Source organism: Sodiomyces alcalophilus (assembly GCF_042370955.1).
Source record: "Sodiomyces alcalophilus JCM 7366 unplaced genomic scaffold ACRALscaffold_5, whole genome shotgun sequence".
In the NCBI taxonomy this organism is placed as follows: domain Eukaryota; kingdom Fungi; phylum Ascomycota; class Sordariomycetes; order Glomerellales; family Plectosphaerellaceae; genus Sodiomyces; species Sodiomyces alcalophilus.
The window spans coordinates 4,756,137-4,767,645 of record NW_027263536.1 but is presented as its reverse complement, the minus strand read 5'-3'; the positions used below and the strand labels follow the sequence as shown (position 1 = coordinate 4,767,645).

At 36.6% G+C, this 11,509-nt stretch overlaps 1 protein-coding gene across 1 annotated transcript; it reads right to left on the bottom strand.

Annotated features, from left to right (window-relative positions):
• Positions 1 to 979: 979 nt before the first annotated feature.
• ACRALDRAFT_2106795 (uncharacterized protein) lies at positions 980 to 5,002 on the bottom strand (the record flags this gene model as incomplete). Its single annotated transcript, XM_071023309.1, has 2 exons — positions 980 to 1,024; positions 4,817 to 5,002. Coding segments are annotated over 2 exons (231 nt in total), but the record flags the coding sequence as incomplete, so codon positions are not given.
• Between the last annotated feature and the right edge of the window lie 6,507 nt (positions 5,003 to 11,509).

Sequence of the window (11,509 nt, the reverse complement as noted above, 5' to 3'; positions counted from 1 at the left end):
CTTTAAATACTTATAGGTTCTTATAAAGGAGGCGGATCGTTATAGGGATTAAAGTCTTTAGAATTAACTATATATACTAAGCCTATTCCTGTTCGTCTAAGAAGTCCTTCGGTTTATCTTATTCTCTTTATAAGAGAGTATCAGTAATATAATTATCTATACCCTTATAGTATTCTAACACGAAGTCGAGTTAGGCTAGCTCGCCGGCCTATTAGCTTCATCTTTTATTAAGTATCTTCTTCGTTATAAAGTATTCTAGAGTATTATAGTTAAATAGAATCGTAAAGCGACCGTAACTTAGGAGCTCGGCTCTTTAATACGTTACGTAGCTTATAATCGCTAGTATCTCCTTATCGTAAATGGGGTAATTATACTCGGCTCCTATAAATTATGGCGAGTAATAAGCGACTATATAACGATATCCCTATTCGTCTTCTTAAGCTAAGGCGCCTCCTAATATAAATCCCGAGTAATCGGTTTCTATAAAGGTCTTATTACTTAAAACCTATTATCGTAAGATCGGTTCCTCCTAGAACTTCTTCTTAACGTCTTCGAAAGCCACTTATCCATCGGGACCCTAGGAGAAAGCCCGGTCCTTCTTTATTAGTCTTATTAAGGCCGCTATAATATAAGTGAAGTTCTCTACGAATATATAATAATAGCTTATAAAGCCTAGGAAGCTTTAGGCTCCCTTTACTAAGGTTAGGGCTTCCTACTCACGGATCGCTTTTAGTTTATTAGGGTTACACGAAACACCTTAACCGGCGGTGACTATAAATCTTAAGTACTTTATAGTCTTTACGCTGAACTCGTACTTCCCCGGGTTAAGCGTTAACCCTGCGTCGCTTAGAGATTATAGGACTAGTTTAACCTTCTTTTTATACTTATAGAGGGATCTACTCGAATAGATTAGGATATTATCGATATAAATAGTAATAAAGTCGTTAAGGTAGCGCGAAAGCATTTTATTAATATATCGTTAAAAGGACACGGGGGCGCTACTTAGTCCGAAGGGGTATACTAACTACTCGAATAAGCCGAATCGGGTTCAGGATACGGTCTTCGCTTTATAGCCGGCGGCTATTCGGATCTTATAAAAGGCGGTAACTGTATTAAGTTTTATAAACCACTTAGCTCGTTCTAGGTTCCGGAGTATCTCGGTGATTAGTAGGAGAGGGTAGTTTTTTTATTTAATCGCGTTTAGTCCATAGTAATCGTAATAGAATTATAGCCCGCCTTCTAGCTTCTTTATAAACAGGACTAAAGCTCCGGCGGCAGAGCTATTAGCTCGTATAAACCCCTTATTAACTAGGTTAGTAAGGGTTTTCCGTAGGACTAATAGTTTTTCTCTAGATATATTATAAAGAGGGCCCTAGGCTAGTTTTGGTTCCTTACCGTTAGGACTTTATATAAGGTTTACCTTATAGTTAACTCTAGGGCGGTAAGGGGGGAGGCGGTTCGCTTATAAGTCTAAGAATAAGTTAGGGAATTATTATAGGATCTCCTTTAGAATATGCTTCTGAGGGTTAACCGGGGACTTACCGTGGAGGGCTTTATCAATATCCTTAATACTAATTATATAAAGCGCGAGTTCCTCCTTTCTAAACTATTATTTCCTTTATAACCGGTATATAATACCGGCGAATACCGATCCGGTTACTATTTAAGCTCCACGAATTACTCTAATATTATCGGGCTTCGCTTCGCCTTATAGTCGGATATCTATCCAGGCTACTTTATAATAGAGGCGGCGCCTTTTTATATAGTAAATAATATTATTATATTCTATGCAGGGTTTTCCTAGGAATATATTATAATCTAATCCTAGTATTATATAAGCGAATAATCGTTATATATATCCACCGATCTTAAGATCGTATACGGCGATACCGGAGCTCTTAGTAGACCCTATAGTGTTAGAGAACCCTAAGAGGGGTCTTCTAGTCTTATCGACTAACAGGAGGCGGAGGGACTTTATAAGACGTTTAGTTATAGCTACGTAATAGTTATATTTAGTATCTATAAGAGCGGTAATTAACTTCTTATTTATCCGCGCTCGTATAAGAGCTAAATAACTACTACGCGACTATAATATAAACTCTTTCTAATCCCTTTATTCCTTTATAATAGGCTCTAGTACCCGTTTTTTATACTAGAGCTATTCTTTTTCCGAGTCTTTATTAGTATCCGTGACTCCTATATAGGTCGCCTTGTTATCTAAGGCCGCTAAGACCTTAGCCACACGGTTGTCTTTTTAATCTTCGGCGTCTTTCTTCTTTAAGCGGTATTTGCTAGTAAGGTATCCCTTCTTTTTATAGTTATAGCACTCTCTTATCTTTTTTCTCTCGGTCTATACTCGATTAACTCCTCCTATCTTTATATCGCCGTTATAGTTATAAGCGTCATTATTATTATTAGTATTACGGGGTGCTTAGCTAAACCGTGGCCTCGAGGTAAGAGCTTCGAGTCTCTAAGCGATACTCTATACCTTTATTACCTAAGTATAGTAATTATTTAGGAGTTTCGCAGTAATAAAAGCAGCACGAAGGCGATTACGAAGAGCTCTTTCTAGGAATAGAATCTTTATAGTATTATCTTATTAACCTTTACCGGCGATAGCGAGTTATTATTTAAAACCGAGCACTAAACTTCCGAACACTTAGTCTTCGTGCTAATATAGCGTTTATAGGGTGTTAGGTATATAAGGCTATTCGTTAACGTCCTTATATATACGGTTAAGGTAATTAAGGAAGTCTTCGGGGTTATATTAACTATTAGTTCCGCCTATAGCCTAAAAGGAGGCGATAACGCGGCGGGGGCTTTATCTAAATAGGCGTTAATAAAGTACTATTTCTCGCGGGGGGCTCTAGAAAAGATATTAATCGAGCAGGAGCTTTTCGTGAATCTCGGATAACTAGCCCGCGTACTCTAAGCGTTTATTATTAAACTTCTATAATAACGGGAGTGTTTTAGTCCTAAGGTTCGAAAAAGGCGTTAGGTCGGGTATAGGCGTCGGGGTAGGCGGTTAAGAGCCTTATATAGTCTTTTCTAATAGTATACTAAGGCGAGGCGTAGCCGTATACTATTAGTTATATATCGCTTATAGTAGCTGATTAATTGTATTCTGTTATTCTTAGATCTGGGTGGTTAAGGTTACGACCTAAGTCTATAAAGAGTTAATAATCTCCCTCCTCTACTCCGTAGCCTTAGGCAACTCGCCTACTAGGCGTAACGGAGCGCTAGGAGGTGGATTAAAGTGGTAGTCTATCTCTATTAGCGTAGCGTGTGGGTTTCGCTAAGCTTTAAGTATATAAGCGGCTAGCTATAAGTTATTTATAAGGTAAGGCCGAATAATTAAATTATCTAAAGCTAAGGAGAAAAGGAGGAAAAGGAGAAATCTCTATAAGCGCTTATAACCTAAATATAATATCGCGGCGACCCACTAGAAACACGATGTGATTGGTCGGAAGATCCGGTGCTCTAACGGATTATCTCTATGGGGTTAACCCGTAATATATAAGCCCTGCCTAAGGAGGGGTTTCCGGTATAGTAGGAAGGTGACTATCCGGGCGTTAGTGATTAATCGCGACTATAGAAGAGTGCTTTTCTAGCTCTGGCCCTATAAGCGTTATAAGCTCCTCGCGCTGTTCGGGCCTTATAAGCTCTATAAACGGTTCAACCCCTAAGTCTCGAGGTCTATAGGCGTAGCCCTTAGGAGAGGTTTATTATCCTCTGTTAATATTATCTATATACTAAGTAATAATTATAATAATTATAATAATCATAAGTATAATATCCAAGTTAAAATAAACAGAATATAGTTAGAGCTATATAACTTAACGTCTACTTTATAACCAGCTTAACCTATACTATGATACTACACGTATTATACGTGTATATATACTTAGGTTATAATGTATAATATATAAATACACTAGGAATCGTAAATACGATATCTTAGTTATTACTTAAGCTAATAACGTGGCGTGATAACCGTCGCGTAGGCTATTAACGTAATTGTCGCCACTCAATCTTTCAAGGTCTTTTGCCAGCCTCGGATCCAGGGAGAAATCTCAGAAGTCAGCTCTTTACATATACAGCTTCATAGCTTGAAGCTCGCGCAATGAGCAGTAATCCTATGATTCTACGAATTCAATAGCTTTTTACTTGATTTTCCTCTCTTCCGCGCGTACAGCCTACTACTCGTAGCCAAATTTATCCAAACTTAGAATTCTAGAAATAGCCTTATACGAGGCGTTAGTCTTAACCCTTATATCTAGTACCGGATTCTAATAGTATAGAATAGTCGCTAACCTAACAATAACCTATTCTTACTTAAATGTCCGCTTAGCGCTCTTAGGGAACTTAAACGGTGCCTTTTTCTTACTCGCTTAACTACCTTTTAAGAGTATAGTTAATAGCGTTATAACTTTCGAATACCCCTTAATAAACCGTTTATAGAAATTAATAACACTAAGGAAGACTTAGATATCATAGAACGACTCGGGCGCCGGTTACTTAGCGACTATATATATACGTTCTGGGTCTATTATCATACCCTCGCCGGTTATTATAAACCCTAAGAAATCCACTTAGTTATAATAAATTTCGTATTTTAATAGTCTTATATATAGCCAGGCCCTATAAAGCCGATCTAAGACCTTCTTTAGGTCCTTTATATACTATTCCTTTAATATAGAATATATAAAGATATCGTTAAGATAAGCGATATAATATATATTTAGTAAACCGATAAGCGCTTAGTAAAGGTACGCTTAAAAGGTGGCCGGAGTATTTATTAGCCCAATAGTATAACCATATACTTATAGTGGCCGTACCGTGTTTCAAACGCCGTCTTCCAGCGGTCCTCTTTCTTAATCAGGATCCTATAATAGGTATCTCGGATATCCACCTTTAAGAAATACCTCGCCCCGGTAAGTCTATCTAATAGTTCGCCGACTAGGGGTAGAGGGTACCTATTCTTAATCGTTATAGCGTTTAACCCTTAATAATCGATATAAAGTTATAAGCTACTATCCTTTTTAGGCACGAATAGTACTAGTAAGCCTATAGAGCCTATTAACTATTAGATACGACCGCTCGTTATCCTTTTAGCGATATATTTCTTTAGCTCCTTTAGATAGGCTTAAAATAAAGAATATCATAGCCTAAATACCGGTTTCTTCCTATCTTATAGGCTAATTATATAGTCAGCGTCCTTTAGTAAGGGCGGCTCCTTTATAGCTTATTCCGGAAACATATTCTAGTAATTAGTGATTTCTGACAGTAGTTCGATAACTAGTCCGTATATAACCTTATCGTTATCTATGGATAGGATAGTTATATCCGGCGTACCCAGCGCGATAGCAGTAGTAGCGGCGATATATATTATATACGCCTTCGCTTACTTCTTAATAACCTCGCGAGCCTATAGCTCGGGGTCTATATCAACGATCGGCCTATAAATAAACATTTAGTAGGCTATATTGTTTATAATATCTTCTTAGCCTATACTATCGCTTAAGAGTAGTAATTACTTAGTACCCTTAGGTTAATCTATATATAGAAAAGCCCTCGTTAATAGGCGTGGCTATCCTTCTACGTCTAGTAGGTAGAAAGCTAGGCTATACGCTCCGTGGACCCTCGCCGGGTTATTATTAAAGCCTTCGATCTCTAGAGTCTTAACCTCTAAAAGCGGTTTTAAGCCTAGGCGCTCTACTAATACCAGACTAATAATATCTACCTGTGTATAGGTATCCAAATCCACGCTAAACTTAATCTCCTTCCTATAACGGATTATTATCGCTATAGAGTTTATTACCCCCCCTTAGCAATCCCCGGCCGCTTATCTGGTATAAGTTCGGTCCCCCCGTCTACGCCGATGTATTTCCTGATGAGTAAAATTCCCTAACCTGAATATTATGATTAAGCGTATTATATATAGTATATACGTTACTAACACGGGTATAACTCTTCGCTGCCCTATTATTAGTTATCCGCTATTCCTTATTACTATCATAGTGCTTAGAATAGTTACCCTTTTCACTATACTTATAGTACCCGCCTATAAATGCGCGCGTGCTAGGCTACGCTTATAAAGGCTCTAGGCCCAAGCGGAGGCCTTTTAACCCGTTAAGAGCGCCCCCTTTCACGAGTCTGTGGTCTTACTTAGGTTAGCAAGCGCACGCCGACCCATCGCCGGAGTGCTCCCCTAACTAAAACGACTATCTAAATGCTAAAAGTTTAATAGGGTCCTTTTACGACTAGTATCCGATCGCTTATTACTCGCTTTCACGATAAGGCTTATATCCTAGAATAGTTATACCTCTTAAGCCAGCATCACGGCTTTATCTAGTTCGGCTCTTCGCTCCCGTATCTTATCCTTAATATATAAAGGTAACTAACTAAAGTAATTATGGGCACGCTCTTCGCTTCCACTTATCTCCTAGCCTAATAATCTTTTTAGGTTGTCTTATTATTCGAATAGTTTTATTAGCGTTATATTGCTGGTTATTCGTAGCTGATATAATTCTTTACGGTAATAATACTATTATATATCTCGGGATAAATACTCTTACTAAATAAATGCTATAAAGTTATCCTAATTCGGATTAGTAATCTTCCTTATATAATGTCTCTAGGATATCTAGAAGGCATATTTAAGCTTCGTTAAAGCCTATTCGATCTACTATAGCACCGGGGTATTAGGTCTAAACTAGTTCCTAGCCTTAATCGCTACTAACTAATTATTAATTTCTATAAGTATAAATAACTCTTTAATTAGTTTATAATTATATACTAGCGGTTTTTTATACTAACGCCGGGGCGCCGGTTATTTAATAAGCTTCTTTATAATCACGTGATTAATTTCGCTTTATTATTAGAGGTGTTACGAGAATATCGTAATTAACGCCTTTTATATTAATATCGAGGGGCCGGCGACGGATCGCCGATTAACCTACAAACCACTATCCTTAGGGCCAAGTTTAACTAGCGTATCTATTAACCCCTTATTTTTATCCAATAGTTCCTACTTAGCTATTATCGTTATTAGTTTAGGTATAGCAGGCGCCTCCTGCCTAGCGTCCGCTTTACTAGCTCAAGTCTATAGACTTAGTTAAAGAAAAGATATTATAGAAAAGGCCTGGTAGCTTAGAATCGCAGACTAATAGTAATATATTTCTTAACTAAGCGCTGACTTTATACTAAGATTTTAACTTAAGGAATTAAACTATATCCCTTAATGCGCGTATAAGATAAGTTCGGATCGGTGGTCTATACGCGGCTATCGGTCCAACTATATACCGATAGGTCTATGATTATCTTGTTATAATAGTAGCTTTTCCTAATCGTCTTAGGTATAATACATAAACGCTTAAAGATATACTTATACCCTTTAAGCAGCTTATTCGGTAGCGTTATTAGTCTAAGGGTAATAGGCCGTGTCTAATCGCTATCCGATCCTAGCTAGTTTATAGAAGTATTACTAAAAGCGGCTTATTTAGTCAGAGTCTTTATCGTTTATAACTAAACGGGGTATACTATAGAATCGGAAATAATAATATAAGAATTATTTGGCGTAGGCTTTTACCTTTATAGGGCCTATCTCTTCGAGGTTAATAGCCATTATTACTTAATCGGTTATAACCTATAGGTATCTACACTTCTTCTATTTCGCAGGTAATAGGTCCATTATAAAGTCTATTAATAAGTCGCTCCTTATTCGTTTAGGGACCGGTAATAGCTTTAAAAATCCTTATTTAGTATTACTTTATATATAGCTTTAGTTATAGATATCGTAGCTCCGTATAAATCCGTGTATATCTCTATTTATCCCTAGCTAAAAGAAGCGTCTTATTATAAGGGCGATTATATTATCTCGCCTTAGGTAGCCTTTAATTATAGAGTCGTGTATAGTCTAGATTACGCGGGTTTATACTATACTCCCTTCTTAGGCTCCCGGCACCTATAAGCGGTCTTAGAATATTAGTAACCCTTATAAGGTGGTTCTATACTCTATAATCTAAGCTCGGAGACTTACTAAAAAGGGGAACCATTAATTGCCTCCGGATACGGCTTAAGTAGCTAGGCAGTATTAGTAGCCTTCTTTTATTATAAAGTTCTATAGTCTTTATAGCTTATTATCGGCTTTAAATATATATAAGTTCTTATAAGGAAGGCGGATCCTTATCGGAATAAAGGCTTCTAGAATTAATTATATATACTGGGCTTATTTCCATTTATCGAAAAAGTCTTATAGTTTATTATGTTGTTTTTATAAAAGCGTATTAGTAATATAGTTATCTATACCCTTATAGTATTCTAGTATAAAATCGAATTAAGCTAGCTCGTTACCCTATCGACTTTATCTTTTATTAAATATCTTTTTTACTATAAAGTACTTTAGTGCTTTAAAATAAAATTATAAAACGACTATAACTTAGGAGCTTAGCTTTTGAATACGTTACGTAGCTTATAATAATTAATATCTCCTTATTATAAATCGGGTAGTTATACTTAGCTTTTATAAGTCGCTGCGAGTAATAAGCGATTATATAATAGTATGCTTATTCGTCCTCTTAAGTTAAAGCGCCCCCTAAGACGAATCCCGAGTAGTCGGTTTCTATAAAGGTCTTATTACTTAAGACCTATTATTATGAGATTAGTTCTTCCTAGAACTTCTTTTTAACCTCTTCGAAGGCCGTTTACATATTTAGGCCCTAGTCGAATACCTAGCTTTTCTTCGTTAATCTCGTTAATATTACTATAATATGGGGGAAGTTCTTATAAATATATAGTAATAGTTTATAAAGCCTAGGAAGCTTCGGACTCCCTTTACTAAGGTTGTGGCTTCTTATTCGCGAATCGCCTTTAGTTTATCGGGGTTATATAAACGTCTTAACCGGCGGTAAGTATACATCCTAAATACTTTATAGTCTTGACGCTAAACTCGTACTTCGCTAGGTTAAGCGTTAACCCGGTATCGCTTAGAGATTATAGTATTAGTTTAACATTCTTTTTATAATTAGAAAGAGATCCGTCTAAATAAATAAGCATATCGTTAATATATATAGTAATAGAGTTATTAAGGTAGCGTTAAAGGGTCCTATTAATATATCGCTAAAAGAATACGGGAGTGCTATTTAATCCAAAGGGGTATACTAACGACTCGAATAAGCCGAACCGGGTCTAGAATATAGTCTTCGTTTTGTAGCTAGCGGCTATTCGGATCTTATAAAAAGTGGTAACTATATCGAGCTTTATAAACCACTTAGCTTATTCTAGGCTCCGGAGTGTCTTAGTAATTAGGGGGAGAGAATAACGGTCTCTTTATATAATCGCGTTTAGAGCGCGGTAATCGTAATAGAATTAGAGCCCGCCCCTTAGTTTCTTTATAAATAGGACTAAAGCTCCGGCGGCTAAGCTACTAGCTCATATAAACCCTTTATGAATTAGGTCGGTAAGGGTCTTTTATAGAACTAGCAGCTCTTCTCTTCATATATTATGAAAAGGGCCCTAGGGTAGTTCTGGCTCCTGTTTATCGGGTCCTCATATAAGATTTATTTTATAGTGAACTCTAGGTTAGTAAGGTAGGAGCCGGTTTATTTATAAGTCTAAGAATAAATCGGGATATTATTATAGGATGTTTTCCGGAATATACTTCTAGGGGTTAACTGGCGACTTATTATAAAAGGCTTTATCGATATCCTTAATACTAATCATATAAAGCGCTAGTTGTTTATTTCCGAAGTATTATTTATTTTATAACCGATGCATAATATTAGTAAATACTAAACTGGTTATTACTTAAGCTCCACGAAGTACTCTAATATGATTAGGCTCTTCCTTACCCTTGAGCCGGATATTTAAGCGGGCCTTTTTATAATAAAGGCGGCGCCTGTTTATATAGTAAATAATATTAATATATTCTATCTAGGGCTTCCCTATGAACAGGTTATAATTTAATCCTCGTATTATATAAGTAAAAAATCGTTATATATCCACCGATTATAATATTATGTATAGTAATACCTAAGTTCTTAGTGGACCCTATCATTTTAAAGAACCCTAAAAGGGGTTTTCTACTCTTATCGATTAATATGAGGCGGAGGGATTTTATAAGACGTTCGTTTATAGTTATATAATGGTTATATCTAGTATTTATAAAAGCAGTAATGGACTTTTGATTTATCTGCGTTTATATAAAAGCTAAATAACTAGTACTCGACTAAGATATAAACTTTTTTTAATCCCTTTATTCCTTTATAATAGGCTCTGGTACCCGATTTCATTTTAGAGCTATTCTTTTTCCGAGTCTTTATTATTATCCGTGACTCTCGTATAGATAGTCTTATTATCCGAGGTCGCCGAGACCTTAGCTACGCAGGCCTCTTTCTAACCTTCGGCGTCTTTCATGTCAGGGCGGTATTTCCTAATAAGGTATCCATTCTTTCCGTAATTATAGCACTCTTTTATCTCTTTTCTCTTAGTCTATATTTAATTAACTCCTCTTATCTTTATATCGGCGTTATAGTCGCGGATAGAGTTATTATTATTATTATTACGGGGTACTTAACTAAAACGTGGCCTTATAATAAGGGCTTCGAGCCTCTAAGCGATACTCTACACTTCGGTTACCTAGGTATAATAGTTATCCAGGAGTTTCGCGGTAATAAGTACGGTATAAAGGCGATTACTAAGTTTTGTTTCTAGGAATATAATCTTCGCGGTATTATTCTATGAGCCTTTATTAGCGATCGTTAGTTATTACTCGAACCCGGATATAAAGCTCCTAAATACTTAGTCCTCGCGCTACTATAATATCCTTAGGGCATTAGCCGTATAAGGTTATTCGTTAACGTCCTTATATATACGATTAAGGTAGTTAAGGAAGTCTTCGGGATTGTATTAACCGTTAGTTCCGCCTATTACCTAAAAGGGAGCGATAATATAGCGAGGTGCTTGGTTGAGATAAGCGTTAATAAAATACCACTTCTCGCGAGGGCTCTAAAAGACAGATTAATCTAATAAGAGCTTCTCGCGAATCTTAGATAACTAACTTATATTCTCTAAGCGTTTACTATTAAACTTCTATAATAATAGGAGTGCTTTAATCCGAGGATTTAAGTCAGGCGTAAGGTAGTTAGTTAGAAGCCTTATATAGTTTCTTTTAATAGGGTAGCTAGATATCGCGTAGCCGTATATTATTAGTTTTATATCTTTTATAGTAGCTAGTTAATAACGTCCTATTATTCTTAGATCTAGGTAGTTAAGGTTATGACCTAAGTCCATAAAGGGTTAATAATCTCCCTCCTCTACTCTATAGCCTTAGGCGACTCGCCCGCTAGACGTGACGGTGTGCTAGGTGGAGGGGGATTAAAGTAGTGGTCTATCTCTATTAGGATAGCGCGCGGGTTTTACTAAGCTTTAGATTTATAAGCGGCTAGTCACAAGTTATTTATAAAGGAAGGCCGAATAATTAAATTATCTAAGGCTAAGGGGAAAAGGA